At 39.6% G+C, this 26,906-nt stretch overlaps 2 protein-coding genes across 4 annotated transcripts in view; one reads left to right on the top strand and one right to left on the bottom strand.

The window, feature by feature from the left end:
• Window positions 1–20,853, bottom strand: part of ERP44 (endoplasmic reticulum protein 44) — a 47,577-nt gene extending 26,724 nt beyond the window's left edge. The window contains exons 1-2 of the mRNA XM_054629561.2: window positions 20,719–20,853; window positions 1,488–1,560 (exon numbers count right to left, since the gene is read on the bottom strand). Coding sequence (XP_054485536.1) covers window positions 1,488–1,560; window positions 20,719–20,775 — 130 coding nt within the window. The 5' untranslated portion in view covers window positions 20,776–20,853. The remainder of the gene's footprint in view (window positions 1–1,487; window positions 1,561–20,718) is intronic.
• A 131-nt stretch (window positions 20,854–20,984) lies between these two features.
• Window positions 20,985–26,906, top strand: part of INVS (inversin) — an 84,580-nt gene continuing 78,658 nt past the window's right edge. For 2 of the 3 annotated variants that reach the window (XM_054629548.2, XM_077183372.1), the window contains exons 1-2: window positions 20,985–21,091; window positions 24,159–24,328. In XM_054629548.2, the coding sequence (XP_054485523.2) occupies window positions 24,223–24,328 (106 nt within the window). In that variant the 5' untranslated portion in view covers window positions 20,985–21,091; window positions 24,159–24,222. Of the gene's footprint in view, window positions 21,092–24,158; window positions 24,329–26,906 lie in introns of those variants that run through there. The other variant, XM_077183383.1, reaches the window with a different exon arrangement.

Below are 26,906 nucleotides of genomic sequence, written 5' to 3'. Positions count from 1 at the left end.
TGCAGCAAAAATTATTTCTGGATTCAAAATTAAGGCACTCACATCCAGAAATTGAACTCTAGTAGCTCTTAAGCACTAGCTCTATTATTCATAAGTGTTAAAAATTAGTTAAAAGCTGAAATCCCAACTATTTGGGGTAGAAGACTGAGAAACAGGCAACCCGTCTGTGCAACTTGCTCTGGTTTCTCCTTACTTGTCTTATTTAACCTGGATACTATGGCAAAAGGTAGCAAAGAAATTTTCAGTCCCCAAAACCAGAAAAATAATAAGGAACACTAAAAAAATGCAGTACTACATGAATACATATAATTAAGTAATGAAGTAATGTTCTTATGCATTCCTTTTCACATATTAAGAAAAAATTTAAAAAAGGATAAATTTCTGGCCCAAAAATGAAGTATTATCTTTATAGAATATAATAACTAACCATGCTTTAAATTAATTTTTAGTAGTAGTACTGACCTAGACACTGAAAAAAATTGAAATACATACTCAAACTACAGAATATCAGCCACAGCTTTATAAAGCAGAAATGCTGACAAAGCAGAAAACTGACAAAGCTACAGAGCAGTGACATGTGAAGATAAGGATGCTTAAAGCCTGGAAAAGACAACATGCTCATAAAGACAACTCTTGAGTAGGCTGGAGAACACCACAGTTTGATTACAATTATGATATTAAGATTTTCATTATCAGCAAGGGATGCCAGTGGTGAATAGGTAAATAACAAGCACTGAGAAGTTTAGGGTCACCTCCAACATATAAAGTATTTCTTGAAAGTACTGGGATGAATTTCAGAAGCATTCACACTTAGCATATATTCCCTTTTGTGAATTACAATGTATAAAATAATTTTATATTTTCCACTGTAGAAAAAGTATTTACAAACAGCTCTCATATCACAAAGCAATCTCATATCATAAGGCAGGTTCTAGTCCAGACCTTATTAAAGATTTTTCACCCTGGATATATTTGAAACAATATAATAACTTTTTCCTGCAAAGACAACCAGATACAGGCAAGTTGTATACTTCTCAGAGGGAAAGGTGTCAGACAAGAAACACATATCTGTTTAAATTAAAGATTTCCATTTTATGAGACACCAGAATCAGGACAGTGCTTAACCTGAGAAAAGGCAGAGCTGAACAAGCAAGATACTTAAGGCCCATAACCATGGGTTTCACTTGCTGCTATTTTTTTGGGGGGGGGGAACTTTTAAAATGCCCTCTAGACTAGTTTTGGTTATGCAATCAAGCATTCCCTTCTGCAAACAAGATAACAGTTATTTTCTTAAGACACTTCAAATTCTCATTACAATACATTAGTTCAGACAGCTAATTTCAACCACAGGCATTTAATATTTCTAAGCCGATTGCAATTCATATATTCAAAGCTAGGCTATGAATATTCATTTAATACCACTGCAATATTCACACAGATAAGTAACTGCAGACATACAAGGAAAAAAAATTATTCGAAGTACTCACTTAAAATGTCATCTATATTTCCACTATCTAGACTTGTTATTTCACTTCTTGCTGGATTAAAAAGCCAAGACACCTAAAAAGAGAAAGCAAACCAGTAAGGCATGTTTCAGCAGTAAAGTAGTAACTGATGTGTGATTTTTAAGTGTTGGAGTTCAAAAGCTGGAGAAGAACAGTAAAAGAACTGTAATTCAGTCAATGCATTTCAGATGATTGCAGTACTACAAATATACAAGCAAACTACCAATATAACATACTTTCTCATTGAAAGAAAAATTAGTTTTTTAAATACCATTCTCTATTATGTAGCTAGAAATGTTACAGGTAAATCTGCACCTTTAAGAGTAACTTATATTCATAACTTCAGTCTGAAGAAAGAAATGAAACCCCATTTCAGCAACCTCACACAGGTGGGCACGTAGGTTTTACCCAGACACAAGTAATTCCTTCTGTCACTTAGAGGACTTGCCTGACAAAAAGGGTTCGCATTAAGTAAAGCCTCAACCTTCTGCATTTTTATTGTTGTTTTAGGAAACTATTTCAATACATCTAACTCAACTAGCTACAGTCTTTTATCTCCTTCTGTATTTCCACTTGACACTTCTTCAGTCCCAGCATGCAATAGACTCATCAGACTGTAAAAACCAAGACACCACATCAGCTAAATCATTCAATTACAAAGCAACCTTTATATTACTCTTAATGCAACTCTCATAGCAATACACAGTTTTAGGAATGGACACTCATTTTCAGTGCAACTGGCCCAGATCTTTATTTTTCTAAAGTGCAGTGGAAGAAACAGGAGGTAGAGTTCTATTCCAGGTGAGAGTCATCAGTGAATTACAATTTATTTTTGCTTTGAGAGAGACAAGCGTGCAAATGTTTGAGTAGGATAATATAGATTCTTGTCTGGGACATGAATGTTTCCATCCTGAGTAAGCCAGTGAGAAAGTCATCACTTCTGTAAGCCCAGTCAGAGCTTGGACCTGGCACTCTGCTGTGATGGCTTCATGGTTTCAAGTGATGTATGGTTCCTCAGCTGACAGAGGTAATAGCAAAGGAAAAGGAAGGTTTTTGGAAGAGAAATGAGAAGAATGCACAGGTCAAGGAGTTGGGCAGAGATCAGAGATTCACACAGACATCCCACTCACACTGAGATGCAGCAGCACACACATGCTATTGATGTTCCCTTTTTTATTCCTTGAGGTGCAAACAAAATCTGCCTATGGCTCAAGAGGCACCAAGGAAAAACACAGCTAAAAGCATAAAGACCATCCAAATAAAACCACACAGAGCAGCTGTATAGCAGGAACCAGTGATATAAGGTTCTTTGCATTTATGGAAGACCTTGAGACCTATCCTGAACTTATAGTAGGACCATGACTACAAAGAATAAGCCTCCAGCATATATCTGCCTTTGACACTGTTTACAATTTATCAAAAAACTCATTTAATGTCACACACCAAATTTTGTTACATTTATTACAAGTGTATATGAAATATTGCCAAATTGGATCCCTGCTTTCCTTAAGATCAGCTTCAAAGATGGTAGGAAACTTCTGCAGTGAGACACTGTTAACAGCTCTAAAACTATCACTGTAAATCACACACGAGTGAGATTTGCAGCAATCAATCATTTTCAATTCTTTCTGATTTGTGGATCACTAATCAGAAAGATTACTAATGTGGGTCACTAATCACTTCCCAGCGAAGACAGTGATCCTTTCACATTTCCCATATGGAGGCCCTTGGGTAGCAGATAACTCTATCTTGCACACCAGCTTTTGGAACACAAAATATCTACCAGTGCTCCTCTCTTGGTAGTTGAATAAGATGCCATTCTTAAATGCAAATCTAAGAATTGTGGTGGAGTTTGCACAGTCTTCCTGTGGCATCTCAACTGCTTGAGACAAGTATCTGAACTATGGCTCTAAGACGACTGTAGAGAAACAGAGCTGTGAGGTCCAGAGATTAAACAGGCAGTGTAACAATACAATCTGCCAAAAAATTATCTGATTAAGCAACCTATGCAATGCACAAGTTCCAGCAGGCCAGTGTTCAGGGAGGTCCTCTGAAGATGCTGGCATTGCTGACTAGTGAGCAGCAAGAAGGTAGAATCTGCCTTTGGAATGAGAAGCTACCTGTATGGACCCAGATCCACACTGGCCAAATTACACCCAGAGAAGTAACAGCTGATGGCAACCCTTAGTGCAGACAGCTCCCCATCACCCCTTGGGTAGTGCATGGGATGACAGCTTCCATGATGTTGCTGGGGAGAGGTTCTGGTAGTAGAAGTTATGTTTGTAACATAAGGGGTCAGGTCAGCATGTGCTGGCACAGGTTTTACTTGTACACAGGTGTTGCTTTGTTGCAAATGTCAGGTTTGACCTACCTTGAGTACAATTGAAGCAGTAGCTACAATTAACAATAACAGCTGAAATATTGCTCTAGACAATAATGGATAGGGTATTTCAACAATAATTTTCTTGGCCATCATCTGATCCTACTGAAGGTGACTTTGCAAATTCAATGTTCTAAGGCTTTAGCTACCTTGCAAGGCCTCAAGAACCTCTGATCACCCTGAAAACCACAGAGTTACTTAAGCTGCTTGTAATCTTGGACAAGGTTTGTTTACAGAGAAAAATCCACACAAGCCTCTAGAAAGCAGGAACTTTTCAGTAGCTGCACACAAGCTCTGCATCACCATTCATACTTGAAGAGAATTTCCATTGTAGGTCTTGGTGTAACTATTTTCACAGGAGCTCAGCAGTAGCACTTCATATTGTCTAAACAAACCAAATGGGTAAGATAACAATTTCTTAAACCCTCCTGGCTTTTTCTAGTATAACTTTCCAGCACCAAGACAAATCTTATCTAATAGGATAAGTTACACATAAATTAAACAAAACATAGATAAGGGTATTATTTGCAGTCAAGAAATAGGCTCTGTTACTTAGCAGATATACTTCATGGATCAGGAACTGCAGTCATATTTGTAGATTGTCACAACACACTTAAAACACATTTAACTTGCAATGCAAATATTTAAGGGCACCATGAAAGCACAGGACTTACTAACCAATGAGATCCTCTTCTAGACTGTGCTATGTGCAAAAAAGAGGAATTAAAACTAATACTTCTTTATAGCACAAATAAATTTTGTGATTGCTTTCTTGACTCTTACTGTGGAAATGTGCATGGAAACGTGCAAGCTGCATGTACTAACACATTAACACCAAAACAAGCATCTAACACATTAACACCAAAACCAAGCATCTTCATGTATTGAAGGTGAAAAACAAATTAACCATATATCCTATTGTCCATTTGTATTGCAGTAGTGGAAAAATACTGAGACTAAGACCACCTTCCCCCAAAAGTTGCACAAAATCTGAGATAATTGAAATACTTTTCTCACTAGTAGTATGAAAATTTCTGTTTCATCAAATATATTCATAATCACGTTCTCAAACATTTTATACTGACTAAATAATTGTGGGTGCCAAACTTTTAATAATAAGTAGACAGACTCATGGAAAAAAAGCATTCCTTGAAGAAATGTCAATAAATATGCAAGACACACTCCAGGCTGAAGCTTTCATTAAGGTATAATGCCTGTAAGGAAGAAAACACCTCCTTTTGACCCAGTAATCTTGCTGTCCCATGGGATGCAAGAAGGTTTATGATATTACTAGAATAATATTTATCATAAAGGAATACAAATTTGTATTTAATTTCTAAGAAGCTACACTATTTTGAGAATATTTTCTGACCTTTTTGAGGCATGTGCTTGATACCCATGAGCAGAAAACAAGACATTTTTGAGGAGATAATTTCTGAATATCAGCTACACACTTTATAAAAGGTATTGAACATAAGTCCTGAAAAACATACTGGCTAAGGAAAGTATTCAGAATTTTTCACTTTTAAATGCAAACTTTAGGTTCCACTGCTCATAGCAGGACATATGGATGACGGTTCATATTTGTAACTGAAGTAAAAAAAAAAAAATTTCAAACTGGCATTACAAGATAGCTACAAAATCATTGAAGAAAGCATCATGAAAAAATAATTCAAAAGGAGAATTGGTTACTGAAGCGCACCTGAAAACAACTCAACATTCTGCAGTTACATTGGATAAAATTAAGTATTTTTTATATTTCTATTTTTTAAACATTCAAATTGAAAATCTGATGGTAAAAGTAAGTAGCTATGAAATAAAAATATTCTAAAAATAGAGTAGGATATAATACTTTAAATACTTGAGTGAAGCTGCTCAAGTTAGATTAGGATGTTTATAATCTACTCACAACATTTAACACTACAGAAAAATGACAAAACAAATGTAGACAAACAAGCGAATGCAGAAAGCTTTATGCACTTACAGAATACATTGCTTGGGGGAAAAATCAGGAACTGAACAATGTGTTCACAAAGATAAAATTTAGCTCATATGGGGGAGGGAAGAAGAGGCGATGACATACACTTTTACTCTTCTGGTCCTCAGAAATACTGTCAAATAAAGCAGGAACATCATGGCTCAGATTCCTGGGAGTTCCTGAAGATAACAGTGGTCATGCTTTTACTGGGAAGTTTAATTAGTACAGATATCTTAGTGTTTCTGATCAAGATTTGGTCCTCACTTGAAGTCAGCCAATGGCTTAGAGAGCCAGTAGCAGTCACTTCTGAGGAGTAATTAGATGAGATTTATTCTGATTGTTTCCAATGAAAGACCTCAAAGCACTGCTGGAAAGTCACTATGGTCCTCCCAAACACACCATGCAATGTCACACAAGTATCCTTACACAAAACAAAATGCCTGGACAGAACCTATTCAACCTATACCCAACACTGAACCTCTGCCAGGTGTCACACCACTTTCCCAAAGAGGAAATAAAAGCACACATCCAGTTTCAGCTCACCTTCTGCTAACAGTATTCCTGTTCAATTGCCATTCCAACATACATTTAATAAAGCCTGCTGGTTACTCAAGAGATTTAAATCAACCTTTTATCAACATTTTACCAGCACCAGTTAGTGTTGTTATTTCTTTAACTGCTAACTGGAAAGGAGAGACAGACCTATAGTTTAATGGTATTTCAGGTGTATTATACTTTACATGCCACTTTATTGCAGAAGATTTTAACAGTTTAAATGTGCATAACCTTAAAATTGAAAGAAAAGGAAAAAAGAACCAGGTCTGTTGCATTCTAGTTCTTTGTGCCTTTATTTTTTAATGCTCATAATGAAGCAGAGGTCCTCATTTCTAAAGCAAACTATCTGTAGAATATAGAAAATGTATTCATGAAGCATTATGATTTCTAATTAGTACTACACCTGCAAAGCAATCAACAAGAACAGCCTTCATTTTCACTTGCTAAACTTTTCATTTACCTTTTCCTCCTGCTGGGAAGTCCTAAAGGCAGACAACTACACCATCTTTCTCCCCTAACACAAAATCATTTTACATTTGGCAACCAGGTCTAGCCCACACCTAATCCAGATTGGCATGTTGAAGTTACTACCTGAAGTCCAAGTCTCTCAGGACCCTGCTGCTGACTTTCAGTACCTGAGTGCCTCTTTCTTTATGCATGCTGCTGATCTGCTGCTGCTCTGAGGTCTGCATTAAACTCCTGGTCAACAGGAAGCAGACGGGTTTACAGCCTGCTGTAGGATGATTCAAATTGAAAGCAATCCCAGGAGACAGCAATGCCAAAGCTGGCTAGACATTGTAAGAGCCTCTGAATTTTGGCTTCAGAACCATCAATCAGGAACATCTTGCTGGCAGCATTCCCAGAAGCCCCATAATGAACCACAAAGTTCAGAGCAAAGAGAGGTAACAGTAAATAGAGAATGCTGAAGGAAAATAAAAAAAGAACATTATTCACCCTCTCAGTGAGAGCAGTTCAACTCTTAGTTGTCACCACTTAATTTCAGACTGTGCCCAAATATTTTCATAACTTTGACTGACTGTTGCCATCCCTGGTGAATATGCAGATGTTTTGTTACTGGTAAGGTAATCTGCTTTCATTCTAAGACTATGAAACAAAGATCTATTAGTTCAAAACATTAACTAACGGTCCCTTCTCAATTACATTCAAGTTTTCAGAGCAATTTTTAAATGGGTAACAAGAAATAATTTCTTATCATTTTTCACTTAGGAACTGTACCTTAAATTTAGTCAGGAAAATTTAAAATGCTCAAAAGAAGCTACTTAAAACAGATTTAAAGATTGCCGTTACAAATGTTCAGAAGAACAGAGAAAAACCTCTAACTAAACAGAAATATGGATAATAAATAATTAGAAAAGTAAATTTGCTTTTTCAGCCTTGATAGACAGTTCACTTTTATGCTGTTTTAGCCAAACAGTGCTGTAACTGCATAGAGCTAAGTAGAGACCATCATATGAAAAAGAAGTCATGCCATTTTTTGTCTTCCACATATCTTGTTGTCTGCTCCCATTTTAAGTGTGTGGAAGGAATATTTGGAGTAGGTGCATATCTTATTAATACTGAAAAACTTACTTTCAAATGAAACTACTGGAACAGAAAAAATCACAATTTCTAATGCTATCTTTGAAAATCCAACTCATATTGATTTTACACGCCAAATTAGGAAAAAGAACTCTCAGCTAATGGTTCCTAATACTGAACTTAGCACACAAGCAAAGGAGTTGAAGGATTGTCCCATTTGACTGGGAATGGTTCAGAGCTGCAGAGATCTCTCAATGGCATGATACCACAGCACCAAGGATTTCCAGAAAAATGGCTAAGTTAATCTCTTAACAGTTTGTGAACTATCATTAGAAGACACAAGATGTTCATTCAAAAAGTCCATTGCAGAGATGAGAATTAAACATATTTATCACAACATGCAGTCCAATGCATAGCATGTTTTCCACAAAGCTATTAGTAGCAGAACCATGCACCCAAACACAATTCTAAAGCTTAAGTCTCTGAGCACAAACCTATGGATCATGGTCTTTTACAGAAGTGTTTAAGCAAGGGTTCAAAAAAAATGACATGAGGTGCGTCTAAAAAAATGTCACTGTGATAAGACCTGTAATTTATTTCCAGTTGAATTATTTGTAACTTTCAGTTATTTCTCTTGGCCTTTAGGGAAAAGACTACTCTCCAGTCAGGGTTATAATCCACTGGTTTCCTTGCCTTATACATCTACACAGAGAGAACACAGTCCATACACCTTCCAAAGATGTAAACAGATGTCTGAACATCTATATTAATTTGTGAATGATGTTCAGAGTGCTCCAAATCTTCACAACTAGGAATCTACCCTAAAGCCTGTTTCACAGATTTAAAACTACAAATTCAGCTCCCCAGGAAACAACTGAAAACTCTGAATCTTTAGGCATTTTATTTGCCAAGCTGCTTCTCTTAAACAAGCAGCTAGAATTCCCCTGAAAAAGAAAGGTCACATTTGTGCAGCCTTTTAGGAAAAAACACTTCATGTTCTGATAACTCTTTCTTTTCCATTTTGCCAACTGCTCTGATTATTTGGCAACAATACAAGGATACACTTTCAAGCAGGAGTAACACACATAAAATACAAATGCAATCTCCAAAATGATTAGCACAAATTAAGCAGCTGTTGCTGTGTATGAAAGCCAGCACTCTTAGGATCCTCAACTTGTTAAAGCATGATCCAGCAATATGAAATAAAGAGCAGTTTGGTCTTGTCAAGACTTTGGTAAGGCTGGCAGAGGAGAATAGTTTGCTGCCCCTTTTCACTAAATCAAGGAAAAAGGTCCTGTTCTCTATTTTGGCCACTGTGATTAAATGTAAAACCCTCTATAAAAAAAAATTTGTTCTAGACAGTTTAAATATTGGAGACTGTGTACTTTTAACTCCATTCCTCATTACAAAAAGCAACATATTACCCTGCTATTCATTATAATCTATGGGCTTTCCTGTGCTCTTTATTGTAGTTTTTACACAGGGCCATTGAAGAACAAGAAATTAGCTTTTTTAAAATAATACAAATGTATTTATGTTTTGTTCATTTTTGGACTGGTGATGAAAATGCATATTAAAATAAAACAAAAACTTCTACATCCTTCTGTGGGATGAGTGGCTGTGGAATTCAGAATCTCTCCTTTAAAGTATAGATGAAGAAACCAAAAGTAGATGTGGTGTTTCCATCAGAATCTGTATTTCTAATGTCACATGAATGTTTGCTACCTTGGAATAATTTGAAGTATTGAACATATTAGTGGATAACAGAATTTTCTATCCTTGCTGCCTGCACACATTCTACTGCTTTAAAAATAAACACAATTTCTATTTTGAGAAATTTTACTACATATTGAGCTTATTCTTCAATAAGACAAAACCAACTTTTTTTAAAGTGAAATGATCAACTTCAACACCTATGCACTTCTAGCTGCTTAGGTTTTTATTAATGACACAATCTAGTTACAATACTGAACACATTTTTACCCTTCTTCTCCAAAACATCAAGTTCTCCATATCTTTGCCTTATCAAGAAAGGTGGGAACTTTAAGTAAAGACAAACCTGTTCAGTTTTACCTTTCAGCTGGAACTTGTTTTAAGAGTGTGTATGAATTACCCACTGCTCAAATGCCAATATAATATGACTACCATAAACATACAGCAACTAGCCCTCCACGAGAAAAATATCCACACTGGACATGGCTCTAAACCATGCAGCTGAGACACTAAGTTAAGAGAAAAAAAAAAAGTAGAAAAAGCAACAAATAGACAAACAAAATACTTAAATGAAAAATACAGCTGGGTCATCTAGTCCACCCAAAGGGATGCAAAACATCATACTGGTTAAACTTGCACTCTAAAGGGAATATAAGGGAAGACAAGTGGACAAGCCAGTTTCCGATAACTTTAAACTGGAGTTTAAACAATGGTACAATTTAAACTACAGTTTAAATTGTACCATTTACCTTAGTGCAGCTGCTTGTTTGTACTTCTGAATAACAAAATCCCTGTGAAAGCACAGAATCACAGCCATTGTGATTCAGCTCATCCTTGTTTGATGCTGAAGGTGATGATGGTTAGAACTAAACAATGGAGCAGTGCAGCAAACTATGGATGATTCTGTGGCAATTAGCAGTTCAACTTAAATTCTGACCCTCTTCCACTTTCACTATGACACAGTCATGTCATGCTCCGCAATCTCCACCACAACGAACCCACCTGTAACCACCCATTTACTAACCTCAGATCCAGAGCTTTCAGCACCAATACTACCAATATCACTATGTCTCTCCTTGTGCTACAGATTTTATTTTTCCTTCCACATGACTGAGATGCCACTTTTCCTCAAATTACCTGCTAATACTGCAGCAAGAGGCTAAGGTATTGTTTGTACAACTATCAAAAGACAGGTATAATAATTTGTGATGCAGCCACTTGTAGTGTATGAAGTGTTTGCCCACACATTAAAACCACTGAGATTCAGTCCAGTGTTGCTCCTCCCTCTTTTTCTGAGAAATCAAAATGAGGAACACCTCAGAATGTCAAAATTACAAGCTTTCTAAAACACAGTGGCATTTTGATGATATTTGTTTATCATTCCCTTAACATCAGAACTCTGAACTTTAGAATAAATCTACTTAAAACATAATCTGAACTTACATTACTTTGGTTATTTTATTTCTTCATTCCAGGCATAACAGTGATGCACACTCCACAAACTTCCACTCTATACAAGGAAACTGCCAATCATAGCGTATTAAAGCTCTTGGGACATCCATTAGCTTGTATCTAGCAAACAATTTTTAGGCTAGCATTTATTATTTGCTACCTTAAAATGACATATGAGTAGATAATGGAAAAGATCTTTCCAAATAGGTGGTGATTCTGTGTAATAGAAATACTACTCCACAGCTGCATTCTAATTGACAAGCTGGCATTGGAAAAATCTCCCAATTCAAATGAGGAGGTTAAAAAAAAAAAAAAAGAAGATATCTTTTTACAAATAAATCCATTGGCTTATCTTCTAGGGAAAAGCACTGATTAAAGTAATGCTACCTGAACCTGAAGAGAAAAATTCACCTTTGGGACCAGAGCTGCATGCACCTTGAAGAATGAGAGGCTAATTTCAGACTGTATAAGACCTATTTTCTTTCTGTCCTAAACAGCTGCTAAGGTCCTGCACATATGCAGTCAATTTATCCTGGATAACTCTGGACAGCAGAAGAATAAATAATGCAGATGGCCGGACACATACCACAGATATTTTGAAATGCACAAAAGGGAATCATACAGAGATTGGTCTACATCTCTTCAAGGAATATTAGACCTGCCAGCTTCAAGCTGACTCCCACAAAAACATCCAAGCAAGTATTCCAGACTGGTCCTAAAAATAGTATGAACACACTAACATGGTGCAGTGCTTGAACTGGGAGCAAGTTTCAGACACCCTGGCTCTGCACTCAACCAGCTTCATGTAGCAATCTTACTGCTCTCAACAGGGAAGCCTGCTGCAACCAAAACTGCCACCAAAACTCTCAGCGAGGTATCACAGCTATTTAATGGTTTATTTAAAAATATTTATTATCTACATAACACCAATTATATGTAGACATTTGCATTGGTTCAGCAAATTCTGCTGGCCTCTAAAAAGGCCTCTCCCCCTTCAATTATACCTTTTTAACCAAAGCAGATTTAAATGCTATGCGAAGGTAATTCCTGAGAGGCCAGAACACTCGCAACACTCGCTGAGCTCCCTTCACTAATTAACGGATCATTAGAAGGAAAGAACCCCTAACTGTTCAGCCCCTGCACCACATACTGTCTTAATTACCTTTGTGAAGCAACCAATTTGTCTTTTAGTTATTGTGTCCAAAATCCCAAGTGAATTGACTCAACAGGGAGAAGGAAAAAAAGAAGGAAAAAAGTTGTTTCATACACACGTTTATGAAAATTCATACTTTGTATGACTGGCAAAGAATCTAGGAGCTAAGTGTTTCTAGCAAGAGTTAAGAAAGGAGATTTCAGTAAATTACGAGAGTCAGAAGTGATAGACTGACTAAAGGAACAAAAAGCTTTTCTTGGGATTACAAATATGGATACATCACTGAAAAGCTTTCCCTTTGTGCAGCTTTTGAGAAAGTTAATTATATCATCACTTCATAATCACGACAGCTATGGGAAACAGCAAAACACTATCACAGCTGTTGTTTGCTTTTTCCAGACCATTGGAACAGGCACCTATTCCTTGCCTTTCAAAATACTTCCTTGCAGAGTTCCTAATGAACAAGTTCTCTCTGTGTTTATGCCCAATTGCCACACGAATCCAGTTGGAGACAAAATATAAGCTTTACTGCCAGTTATTTTACAACAGAGATTAGACTGCTCTTCTTCTCTCATTTTCACAAATTTATGAAAATAAAACCCAAAAACCCTTGCAGACATTCATACTTTTTTTGGATGCACCTCAATGAAACACACAAGAAACAGGCAAGAATCACTGATGCCAAACAAGACAGAAGACAGGCTGGCTGCAAAAAAACATGCCAAGGAACCAGGTCATTTACTATCCTCCATTTCTAGAGTTCAATGTTCTGCTCAGGTTCCTGTTTCCTGAACATCATTTAGGATACAAAGTTTCAGTCATTAAAGAAATCTAAGCCACAGAGCAATGTAGCAAACCACATACCTGAAATGTCTCTTCATAACCTTCATTTTGGTCCCAAAGTGAAGCAGCTGGGAGACTCCAACACATAAAATGTGAAAAATTACATCTTTCAGGAAACAAGATTTTGGACCTCCTGTGTTTCACTTCATTGCCACTGCTAATGCAACTTTTACATATATGACTGAGGCTCACACTAAATCCCATCTATAATCTACTACGATATTTATTTTTTACCTAAAAATATGTACCTCACAGGACAATTGAATAAAGTGACAAGACTTGAAGGGACTCGAGTCTTAATTCAGTTCACTCATAAACCGCGGCTCGGAAAGCCAAAAGGACCCACAAGAGCCTGCTGACCTTCAAGGAGAACCTCTTCAGAGCTCAAAACTAATCCACTCCACTGGGCAGAAAGCTGGCATGGCAGAAGACTTGCACGGATTAACAAAGAATTTCTGGATGAGTTAAAAAAAAAAAAAAAAGAGGGAGCAGACAGAAGGTAGAGGTAAGAAAAATACTTGGTAGGAAGAGAGACACACTGCTTGAGCTGGCAGCAGCCCAAGCTCAGCTGGAGTTGAGAGAAGGATGTCAAGGTAAGCTGGCAACAAAAGGAAGAGAGGAAGAGAGGAAGAAAATTGTAGGCTGCTGCTCAGCTAGCAGGAGACATAGAGAGAAAATACACAGAAAAGGCTTAGACACTCAATGTTGTCTTTGGCTGATTTTATACTGATGAGGTTTGAGCCCATAACAGAGTTCCAGGGAAAGAAGCATTACTCACATGAGTAGAAGACCAAGTTAGAAAGCTCTTCTGCAACTGGGACGTATACAGAGACACAGACCCAGAACAAATGTTTTTTTCTCTGGGTCACCAGGAGAATCATGGAAACAAGCTTTCTTTCCAGAAGCCACATCCATCCAGCATGTATTTGGAATAAGTAAATCAATCTGTTTTCTGTGGCAAGACATTTAGCTCTGTAAACAAGGAAAGAGTACTGGATGTTGTTTGCCTTGACTTTAGGAAGCTTCTAACATAGCACCTCAAAGGATCCTTAGACCTAAATTGTTGATGCATGCACTGAATAAGTGAACTATGAAGTGAGTGACACAGCAGCTGAACTGCTGAACTCAAAAGGCTGTAACTCGGATACCATGTCCGAGTGGCCTCTAAGGAAGTTTCTCCAGAGCAACACTGGGTTTGAGATTTGTGGGTAGGAATGACCAGAAAGATGGAACAGAGTGCCTCCTCAGCAATTCCCCAAGGATACAGGAACTAGGTGAAGTGCTTTATAAGCTCAAGGGAATATTTGCTATTCAGAGATAACTCAAATGGTTGGAGAAGTGGCCTGACAGAAACCTTGCGAAGTTCCACAAAGGCAAAGTCCTGTGTCTCTGTTGGAATAACAGGCTGGGAGCCAACCAGATGGAAAACAGCTTTACAGAAAAGGTCTTGGGGAGCAAGTTGAACAAGAGTCAGAAGCATGACCTTGCAGCAGCAACAACCACACACTGGTCTGTGCTAGCAAAAGTGTAGCCAGAAGACCACAGGAAGTGATTCTTTCCTTTCATCTGGCACTTGTGTGAGCACATCTGGAGGACTCTGCCCAGCTTTGGGACCACCTGTACAAGACATTAACATATGGAAATGAAGCCCAGCAGATGGCTGTGAAGGTGAGTAGTGACAGGAGACCAGGGTATACAAGGAGAGGCTGAGACAGCTGCATTTGTTCACCCTTAAGGAAAAGTTATTACTGTTGGTACCAGCGACCTAATCAGAGGTTATAGAGAAGGCAGAGCCAGACTCTTCCCAAAGATGCAGTGATAGGACAACAGACAATATATACAATCCACACCTTCAGACAGACTTTTCAAAGAAAATTTGCAACAAAGTTTTGATTCAACACCAAATCAAGTGACCAGAGAAGCTGCAGAACCTCCATCCTTGGAGTTCTATAAGACAATTGGAAAAAAACCTGAGCAATCCCATCCAAGTTAGACTTGCACTGAGCAGGGAGTAATACCAGATGACTTTAGGAAGTCCTTTAAAATTTAATTGATCAAACTTCTAGTGGCAATCAAAAAAAATCAGAACTCTACAACTTGATCCTATCAGGTAAACACAGTGAGACTCTTAATACTCCTCTCCATCAAAGCTTTCTTGCTAAAGCCAGACATAGATCAAGAAACAAGGGAGGGAAGAAACCTAGAACATTTACCATAACAACAACAGATGAAAAGGAGATTGACTGTGTTCAGATGAAAAGGAGATTTACTGTGTTCAGCAGAAGCCTTGTGCTGCATATATGATTACCAGTTATTTGCTGAAAGTATGCCCAGAGCACCTGCCTTTAGGTAACCATGTGCATCCTCAATGCTTTCGCCATTCCAACCACTATATGGTTTAAGGCACAGAGCACTGCACTTTGCATTTTGCTTAGTGCCACTGTAGAGAACATTTTATGTCCTATCAGCACCCATGGAGCAGATCTTGTGGATCACTTCCACTAAAGGTCTATGTGCATGCATGTGAAGGAGCTTCCAGGTTTTTGTTCACTCACTTCCTTCACTAGAGGAAGCTCCAAGTCACATGTGCTTTTCTGGAAGACACAGTACTGAACTTTGCACATGTTTTAATGGCATGAATGGCTCTTAGCTATAAAGGGTGTACTACCAGGGTACTCAGTTTCTCAGTAGTAGCATATATAAAAATAGGAAAAATTATAGAATTCTCTCCCAATATCCCTTATTGCTTTTTGCATGGCACTTTTACCAATGTGTGGAAACAGTGCTACAGCTGGTTTGGAAAAACAGAGCATCCTCAAGTAGCAGTGAAAAAAACATTCTGAGATAGTGTTATAGTATAGCAATAACTTTGCAGGATAACTCTTAACAATGTAAAAAGAAATACCTGAGAGACAGTGAATTTGAAAATAAAATTAAAGCTATTCAAACTTCTAAAATCTTATGTATGAACTTTTTTTAACTAGACAATATGAGCACTTGACATTACTAAAAGTGTTGGAAAAGAAAATTGCATGTGTTTCTACCTATGGTTAGGATGCTCCTGATGAAGGAAGACATGTCAAGGAGAAAAGAAGGGTAAAGGCAGAACACTCAAAAGGAAATTTGATCTCACTTCTTTTCCTAATTCTCTATAACACACTTCTCCTCCTCTACTTCTCCAGGAGCTTTCTCCAGTTTGGAGTTTTGGAAGAATATTCTTTAGGCTCTGATCTCTGCACCCTGTATTGCTTCTGCTTACCTCCCCAAATGTTGCTTTGTTTCCTCCTCTAAACCACCAGAGAACCCACTCTCAAATGGGGTGGGGGGGAATAATGAACGAGTTGCTACTAATGCATCCAAATCCACTTAAAGCATTATTAAAGCACTTGTTTTTGAATTATCTCTAGACTCTCCTGAAGAGGTTTTGAAGAAGGTCTGGTATAAAATTTACAGCATATTTGTACACTTGCCTTATGCATTAGACAATTCCCTCCCCTTAAGCAAACAAAATATCTGGAAGCTATACAAGTGAGGCTTATAAAAGAGTCTGCAAGGTGAAAAATTGGTTCTCCTGAAAGCAGCATAGAATCCTAAAGTCTTTCAAATGAAGTAGGCTTGATTAAACCATATAGAATGTGGTAATTCTGCTTTCTTGAGAAAGCAATATAAGGGCCAGTCTCTTGCTTAGGAAAGCTGTCCTGCCAAGAAAACATAAAAAAACCCAACCAAACAAAAAACACAGCACATTATGGAAGTAAAGATATCAAAGGAAAAAGCAAGGAGTGTGTCATCACAGCCACCAGCAACAGAATCTCTGAGATCTTAGTGTCAATAACCCACTTAGACATTTTCCAGCATTGTTCGAGTCTTCTGTTCCAAGAAACAGTTCAGTTTCTTCTCTCTTCCCTCCTGAGCACTCCAAACAGTAAACTTGCCTAGCATAGCACTAAGAATACAAGCTGTCTTCACAGGAATTCAAGACTCCCCTGCTTCCCCTCTCCAAAGAGGAATGTTCCTCAGTTACCTGCTATTTCATTTAGAAATCATGGCAGATAATGGACAACTCAGAAGTCCAGTGCTACCCTTGGAAGGAACCTATTTCATTGTATAAGGCTCAGCGGCCTAAATTTTGCCTGTAATTACAATTTCTGACTCATGCTCCTATTCAGAATATGGTATTTTGAGCAGCAGTCTCAATTACAAATTTAGTTTTCTAATACAAATGCAGGGAGAGGCAAATACACAGATATATGGTCTAGGCATAAAATGTACAGAGTTCAACTTCTCCTTGGGCAACTTACTACATATTTAACACTAAGTTAAAAGACAATTTTTATTTCATTTTACTTTCATTACTTGGGTACCTGGTGTTATGTTATCACGACATGAAAGGCAGTGGCAGTAAAACAAGAAACAAAAATATTACCCCACAGTATTTTTTCCAGTTAGGAACTTCCCTCTTCATTTCCCTCACTATCCGTTGGTGGTTTCCTCCAGTCACAGCTTTTGCTCAGGGGCACTGTGCCTGAGTCTCCCAGGGAAGCACTGAGCAATACAAGCCTCTCAAACACATGCAGAAGAAGCATGTGCAATAGTGTCTTGTTCTAGAATTTTCTTTAAAGGCAAAGTATATCTGACTGCGACTACAGGCAAACATACAGAATGATGGAGCAAAGCCAAAGAGCCACACCTTGCCTTAGAGGAGAATGTGATGAGCCACTCTCCCATCAGCATTCATTCCACTGTCTTGGATTCATCTGAAAGATGTGTCCTGCCCAGTATTAAGAAACATACCAACAAGGCAGAAAGATCTCACTCTCCAAGGGCCCCATGACATTTCTGTGCATCTCTTATTCTGGTCTTACAAACAAGCAGCTGTACAAGACCCTCTGTAGTCTGTGCTGTGCACTGCTCACCCCTCCTCAGCTCTTGAGGCAGGGGTCGTGCCAGCCTGCACCCCCCCTGTCCTTGCTCCAGTTTCCTTTCAACTCCCAGCAGCCCAGTACAATGCTGAGAAGTTGGAAGGGCAGAGTTGTGCTGGGACTGCAGGTATCTCTTTGCACTGCTATCTCCCTCGTGTCAACCCAAACTTCAGTGACACCAGGGAAGAAGAATATTAGCACGGAAGAAGAATATGAGACACAAAGCCCTCTACAACTGTAGTGATCTGTCAAACTTTAGACAAGAGAATTTATTTTGATTTGACATTGTATCTTTTCTTCTTTTTTGCAGCATATTAAATTCCCATCTGGAAAAGAAATTTGCTTATCAGAAAGTCCAGAAAAGAATTCCTGATAATTTCATTGCTACTACTAAGCAAGACCAGCTTAGCAAGCTGTTTTCACAGCTACATATCAGTGTGTATTCTGTCTTATGAACCCCTGATGTAACACTAACAAATTCACTTATCCACAAAATATGCCATGCTCCAAGAGCCTCCGTCAGGCGGCACACCCCTTAGATATGGAGCAGAAGGCCAAGTTGCACTGCTGGTCTTAAGTATTCCAGGCAGTTGGCAACAAGAAAAGCAAAGTTACCGGAACTTTAAAGCTTATCTGATACATCTCAGGGACATCAGGGACACTGAGTATCAAGAAAACAAACAACACACAAAGTTTTTTCAAAGGAGGCTGCAGCCAGGTGGGGGGCGGCCTCTTTGAACAACGCAAAGTTTTTTCGGCCCTTTTAAAGAAAGAGCATCCCTTCACACTCCCAGACTGCTTGGAACAACTTTTCCAAAACCTTTAACAAACCTACTAAAAGGAATGATTCACTGGCTTGATTCATGTAACTAGGCATCTTACAACACAGGATCATGGCTGATAAAATGACACTGAATAATTACACAGATAACATTGCATTTAATTGTATTTTTTTAAAAAAAACAAACCTATGAACTGTATTCTTCTTAAAGTTTTATGTATTCTATTATTTTAAACCACATTAGAAATGGGTTTAAATGACCCATACACAAAGAAATAGACAAAATACAGAGAAGTTGCAGATCAATAGTTGCAGCTATTTCCTGCTAGTTTTCTTTTTTGTTGGCAAACATAATTCTTATTGATCAACTGTGCCATGAAGAAAGAAAAACTCACTGACTTCCCCCCACTTTTTCAAATTTGTGGTTGTCTATTTAATGGACACATTCCATGGTGTCTTTAAACAGTACATGATCCTTGGTTTTGCTCATTAGTCTGTATGTAAAACAATAGTGAAAACCAATCTTGCACATAAGCAATATTGTTTTAATACACAGATGACTGAAAAGTATGAGGTTCCTAACTTCAGTCTCTCATATAGTGTTTTAGCATGCTATTGCCGTCTATATATAAACATTTCAAGTGTGTTTTTTCAAACCCTACCAATCATATGCATTTTCTAACCCTGAAATGACAGCAAGTTCATACTATTTTACCCAGAGCTTACTCAGCTAGAAGTGCACATTTCAAAGGGATAATGAATACTTGTACTGTTCATTACAGAAGTGTCCTCCCATTCCAGTTCATCCATTCTTTAACAGCTATATTACTCTGTACTCCTCCTTGGACCTCTAGACTTCTATCTACCACTACCTCCAATTATTCTTTAATTTTCTGGCCCATTTTATTCTTCCAAATGCTTAAAATGGATTGACTAAAATCCTTAGTATCTTAAGAGAAAAATCCTACTAAAATTTATTCACACAAGTCCCCCTTAGTTCTGCAAATCACTTATGAAAGATCCAGAATCTGACCCAATATATGTCTGGAAAAGTAAGAATGAATCACCACACCAGCCTGGTTCCTCTTTCTTTAAAAAAAAAAAAAATGAACTATAGGGCAAGCAAGTTATCTCCACAAAACACACACATCAATGATTGCATTTGTGTACTGGCAAAGCTGGAAGGTGGCTTAGGTCATGCGTGTAATGCCAGCCTAAAAAAAGCCTAAGAAAAAAAAAATGCTGTAGTCTGTCAACTAAAGATCACAGAATCAATGAGGCTGGAAAGGGCCTCTGAGATAATCGAGCTCAACCTATGACCCAACACCACCGTGTCCACTAGACCACGGCACCAAGTGCCACATCCAGTCATTCCTGAACATCTCCAGGGACGGTGACTCCACCACCTCCGCGGGCACTAGCCCACTCTAGTGTCTAATGGCCCTTGCTGTGGAGAGATTCCTCCTCACGTCCCACCTACACCTCCCCTGGCGCAGCTTAGGACCACGTCCTCCCGCCCTGGCAGAGGAGGCCCCCCCCACCTGGCCCAGTCTCTTTCAGGGGGCTGCAGAGGCGGCCCCGTTACGGCCGTTCCCGCCGGCTCCGGCACCCGCGGAGCCGGGGCCAGGCCGCGCCGCCCGCCCGAACACTGCCCCGGGCCCGGGCCCGGCCGCGGCCCCACCCCGTGCGCGCAGCCTATCGGCCTCGGCCACACCGCCGGGCCCCGCCGCCGGGGCCGCTCCCTCCCGGCCTCCCTCCTTCCCGGCCGCCGGCACCTGCTGGGCGGGGGAGGGGAGCGAGAGAGGAGCCCCGAGCGGGGCCCGCCGGCCACCCCAGCACCGCCCTGCCCGAGCCGGCGCGGGGAAGGGAAGGGCAGCGGGGGACCGGCGGCTTTTACCAGAAGGAGCAGGAGGCAGCCGGGGTCAGGCAGGAGCGGGAAGATGGCGGGTCTCATGGTAGATCGGGCGGCCGGGAGCGGGGAGGGGAGAAGCACGGCTCCCACTCTCCGCGGCGGCGGCGGCTCCTGCACTTCCCCCCGTCGCCAGGAAACACCCGGGCAAGTTCCACCGCGGGGCCCGCGCTCCGCCGCGCGCTCCCGGGGCACGCCGGGAAGCGTAGTTCCGGGAAGGGGAGGGCACGGAGGAGGAGGAGGAGGAGGAAGGAAAGGAGGGGACGAGAGAGAGAGGGAGCGGGAGAGGAGGCGTGGAACCCAGAGCGCACCGGGGCTGCCCGCGGGGCGGTGCCGCGATGAGGAGAAGGGCGGGGTGGAGGTGAGTTACGGGGCGCAACTGCAGCGCCGGGCTGGGGAGAGGGAGGGGAGGAAGGAAGGCGAGAGGGAGGCGGTCTGGGCGAGGCAGGGTTAACCCTTCCCGCCGTGGTGGCGCGGCTGTCCCGTGGCACCGCACCCTCTTCCGCTCTGGATCGCTCCCTGCCAGCCCCCAGCGGCTGCCCGCGTTTCCTTTGGATCCTGCCTTGTGCCTTCAGCCGGGGCTGGGCACGCGGGTTTGGTGTGGGGAGCAGAAGAGGTGCTTAGGAACTGTGCTCCTTGTGGTATTCGAGTCCTTGGAGTTTGGGAGGAAACTTTCTGCTTGGAAGCCTGTGTGTGACGGGGCTGGGCGGGTTGGGAAACTTCAGCTCGGGTGGAGCGTCATCGTCGGTGTTTATCCCTTGGCGCTTCCACAGATTTGCGCTTTCTGTCACTTCCTCAGTTGTAAATGCTGAAAATGAAGAACACCTGAAATTCAGGGCTCGGCCCTCTTCCAGTAAAACTTTGGACCTTGCAGAATGCGTACACGCTCTGAGACCTTGCAGGGCTGTCTCAAAAAGATGACAGAAGGCTGCGCTTCGCGTTTGTCACATTTCCAGTATGCACACGTGTGTAAGGAGGGGGACAGGGTGTAACAGCATTTAGAAGAAAATCCTTCACATCAGCCTTTTTCAAGTTAGGGCTCGCTTGGTTTCAAAGAACGCCTGACAGGCTCAGACTTTGTGTGGCCCTGCAAAGATCTTGTGGCCTGTCAGTTTCATGAGCTGCAAACACTCTTGCACACATAAGATATACTTACAAGTAATGTATTTTTTATTGTCTGAAATTGAAACTTGGCTTTTATCAGTTCTGCCATGACTACCTTAAGAACTTGAGCTCTTTGATCTGTAGAATGAACATCTTGTGCACTAACTCACATTTGAAAAATCTTTGATATTTTTTCAAAGCTCAGTCTTCACTTGGAAAGTATCAATAAAATTTGATAGCATGATTGTGCTATCATGTTTAAATTTTAACAACTCATGTTTTGCTGAGTAGAAATGCAGTGTAACTCTTGCTATCTGTGTTATGCAAAGTAGACAAAATATTGTAGTTTGGTATGAAATTTCACACACACCTTGAAGAGGCCTTGGTGTCCATGTGATTGTCCCTTCATTTTAAGTGACTTGAGAAGGCTAATATTTTTCTACATGTTAGCTTAAAGAAGAAAAGTGAATTATTTGCTTGATTCCAGTAATATGATGCATATGACAGATATTGCCAATTATGTAGCATTTTATAAGCAGACCTCTTACTTATTTCTTGGTTTTTTATTGACTACATGTCTCATTTTTTTGTTAATGAGAATCTTTATCAAGCAAGTCTTCCAGACAGCAGTTCATCTGTTTGTCATATACATGAGGAAAATACCTGAGGAATATTACAAATTTTCCTTTTCTAGTCCCTCTTAATATTTCAGAACTTCTCTGATGCAGAATTAGCCCGTTCAATGGAATCATAATGCTTTACTAAGAATTGCTGTAGAGGTAACGGGTTGCTTCTCACCTGTATAATTACTAACACTTTATGCAGAACTGTTGCTTTCATCTGGAAACTATTAACATTTTTTCATTATTAATTCTCTTCTGTATGCAGTTTTATGGAAAAAATATTGTTGATGTTTCTGGTGCTTCACTGGGTTCTTTGCTATTTGCTGAAATTTGTGCTGCTGCCCCTAGATTTCTTATATTTTAGTTTATTTGTTGAGAGGTAAAATGTGAAGAAAATGGAGGAACTAGATAGTAAGATCCCCTGAGAAAATGCTTGTGAAGGTGCTGCAGTCCATCAGTGCTGATCATTTCTTAAGCACCACCTCCTAAGGGCACAGGAGCTAGCAATTCCAAAATGTCAGAGGTCAAGCACACGAGGTAGAAGGCTGGCTTGGGTGACCAGGGATCTTCTTTTGGAGCTAATGGAAAAAAAGGAGGTGTGTGCCCAATGGAAGTAAGGTCAGGTCAATTCCATCAGTTGATGGAATCTCTTTGGATTTCAGTAAAGCTTTCAATACTGTCTCTTAGAGTATCCTCCTGGACAAAATGTCCAATACACAACTGGATAAACACGTCATGTAATGGGTGAGAAACTGGCTCATGGGTTGGGCACAAAGGGTTACAGTGAATGGGGTGACATCAGACCGGGGACCTGTCATAGTGGAGCTCTGCAAGGCTCCATCCTCAGCCCTGTGATTTTCAATTTCTTCATTATTGACTTGGTTGTGCAACTGGAAGGGATACTAAACAAGTTTGCAAATGATACATGCAAATGTTACAAAACTGGGAGGTCTGTTCAGCCTGGAGAAGAGGAGACTGAGGGGAGACCTCATTGCAGTCACAACTTCCTTGTGAGGAGAGGACGAGAGCAGACACTCATGTCTTCTCTGTGGTCACCAGTGACAGGACCCAGGGGAATGGCTTGGAGTTGTGTCAAAGGAGGTTTAGGTTGGGTATTAGGAAAAGGTTCTTCACCCAGAGCATGCTTGGGCACTGGAACAGGCTCCTCATGGAAGTAGTCACAGCACCAGCCTGACAGAGTTCAAAAAGTGTTTAGACAGTGCTCTGGGGCACATGGGATGCCTCTTGGGCATGTTCAGTGCAGGGCCAGGAGCTGGACTTCAGTGGTCCCAGTGTGTCCATTCCAGCTCAGGATTCTGTGATTCTATATGCAGGACTATAATAAGTTGATACTTGGTAACAAACTTTATTGGCTAAAGTTTGAATTAAAGCCTGCATGGCAATACTCTGAAGAACAGTCTGTTTGATTTGCACAGACTTTTACAGACTTTGGCAAAGCTTATGGACTGAAATTTGTGTTTAAGGCAATGAAACTACAATATATAGGTATATATTTCTTAATGAAGGCTTTTTTTCTGGTGAATTTTGGCTAGAGGTAGATTTAATTCACTGATAAAACCTGTGTTTTTTCTTTTCTGTTTTTAACAGAAATTTATTCTCTTTAGCATTGTTTGAATAATGTTAATGACTCATCGTGAAAATAATTCTGTGTTATTAATGTGGTTTTGGGTTTTTTTCTAGAACTGAATATATACAAAAAATGTTGGTGGCACAGATCTGACCTACAGTAATACCTTGAAAGAGTATGAATATTTCAGCAAACTGCCTCTTCAGTGGTTCCTCGTTAGCATCTGAAGTGCATGCTGCTGCTGTTAATGGAGATAAGAGTACCCTCCAAAAGCTAATAGCAGGTAAATGTTTTCACTGTAGATGCATTTGGATTACTTCAGAACTGAAGCTTTTTGGTTTCGACTTACGGCTCTGATCTTTAAGATACTTTTGATGTCTTGGTTATATGTGCTTCTAGAATAAATGTTGCCCTGAAAATATGACTGATTTTTCTTACTTTTTATTACCTATTGCCTTTGATTGGTACTTCTTTGTGAAGTAAAATAGAAAGTTGGTAAGTGATTGAACTCCTTTCAGGGAATTTGAAGTTCTGGAGAAGTGCTTCATGCCGAAATACTTTAGCTGCAAATTCTTAATTTTTTTAATTGCTTTTTGGGAAATTGTGTTTTTACAGATAATTCATCATTATTTCTAAAGTTTTGTTACTATGTAGTATGTGTGAAAATGAGCCAGCCTCATTTATTACTTTGATTCTGATAGACTGGCAATGTTTCTCAAGAGAAATTAAAGGTAGTGAGAGAGTCTAGTCTGATTGAATCTGAAGTTAAAAAAAAAAAATCCCATCCATTAAAAAGCTCAGGATTTTGCTTTCCCTTGCCCTCTAGGAATGTATGGCATTCCAGGTTAATAGTTCTTAAAAGCAGTATATATTCTATGTTCCAAAACCAGTCTTGCATATACTTGGAAGGCTGCCATATGATAGGTGAAGACTTGGATTTTTCAGAGCTTCTGATTAAATGCAATTCCAGGTGATACTAAAGAAGCTCTATTTGCTCAGTGTTTTTTGGAAAATCCTATTCCCAGAGCTTAGCAAGGGTTTGAAGGACTGTGAAATAGTAAGAAGCACAGGCTGTATTTATGACACTTACTGTCATTTTTAATGTGTGTGAAGGATTTCATGTTAACCGCATGAAACCAAGAATCAGGTTTCTTTATGTATCTTCTGCTGACCTCTGTTGAAGGCAAGGTGAAGACTTGTGTGGATGTATTGTCCAAGCTGCACAGAAAGCAGTAAGGGGCTCTTCTTTACAAGGAGTATCTAATTTTCTCAAAACATAACTAGAACTGATTTGACTCCAACAGGAACATGTTTGAGGGAACTGCCTTTATAGAAGCTGCACTTGTTGAAACAGTTATTTTTTGTTGGGCCTTCAACTTTATTTTGTCATATGATGGTTCAAACATATACTGTTTGCATTTAATGCTATCTGTTTGCTCTTTTAAAAAACATTTTATAAACAGCAGATGATATGGAGATACTTCTAGAAAACTGTGAGATTCAACTACAAAGTAGCTTTAAATATCCAAGTTTGTAAAAAACCCTTCTGCCTGCATGTGGAGGTGAAAAAAGTGTGGGCTTTCAAATTCTGAAGAAGCAACAAAGAGTCTTTGCTAACTTCAGTATGTTTTTGTTAATCTTAGTGCCAAAAGACATATTTTTGGAAACATGAAGGAAGTATTGTTTCTTGTTGCTGGTACATCTTGTCAAATATACCACAAAACAGCCATTAGAACCAGATAAGGAAAATGCTCTTCTTTCAAATGATGATCATGCAGTAAGAAGATAAAAATGCTGTTTTACTTTTGCATGGGAGAGAAAACTGCACAATCCTTGTAGCGTTTGCTGTACTAGCAAAATTTGGCTTTTCTCCTTTCCCGTGTTTTGACAGGATATGACACAGACCTTACTTTTTCCAGAACTGGACCAGAAAGAAAAAAATAAAAAAACCAACCCAAAACTTCACGTATTGCCTAGCAGAAGAAGAATGCATTAAAGTAATATTTTTAGCTGTTTACCAGTCACTGTTTAAAATATAACTTGATGCCAGAAGCAAATTGAGCAATTGGTGCTTTTCACTGAATTTCATGACTGCACTCAGCAGCAGCAGCTAATTCAGGACAGTACTCCGGTGTTATGTCTGCTGGATTGCTTAAAAACACTTCTCTAATACAGCCAAGCTGTGCATCTTGGATACGTAGCTAGAGGTGGATGCAGCAATGGACAGTCCTGACTCTCTCCTCCTTTCAGGGAGGACCCTTTATTCCCTAAATTCATTATTACTTTCCTCTTCATGCTTTCCCTGTTCAGTTATTAACATAGGAGGGGCATAGAGGCTGGCCAAACGGTATCTTGGAGCAGCCCCTCATACCTCTTTGGTGATTTTTCCTTCTGGCATCTGTAGCTTGGTGGAGTGTACATGGCTGTATACAAACATAGAAGCTTTATTTGCATATAATTAGAGTATGGATGAATTTTAAAGGAACGGGTGTTTGAAAAAATAATACAGTGTGTTCTGTATAATGTGTTCCTTTTGACACCCTGTGCCAGAAAGAGGCACAGACAGAATCAAAGGTAGGTAGAAAATTTATTTAGAGAAAGGGGGCTTTGGAACAAAGTATCTCTCTATGTTAACCACTGCTAATGCTTAATCACGGGACTTTCTAAAAAGCTTGTGGGTTAAATGCCATAGAGTACATGCCAGGTGTTAATTGTATAACCAGAGTTCTAACAGAAGTGTGCTAATTGTTTGCATTGCATGAGTTGTCATGTGCTGTATCATGTTGTTTTAGAATTGTATGTTCTTGGGCTTTGGGGAATGCTCACAGTATTTTCTTTCCTGTGTTTTACACAACACTGAA

The sequence above is a fragment of the Agelaius phoeniceus genome, chromosome 1 (assembly GCF_051311805.1).
Source record: "Agelaius phoeniceus isolate bAgePho1 chromosome 1, bAgePho1.hap1, whole genome shotgun sequence".
Classification (NCBI taxonomy): Eukaryota; Metazoa; Chordata; class Aves; order Passeriformes; family Icteridae; genus Agelaius; species Agelaius phoeniceus.
Note: the sequence above shows the minus strand (reverse complement) of the source record. Positions and strands in the feature narration are given on the sequence as shown.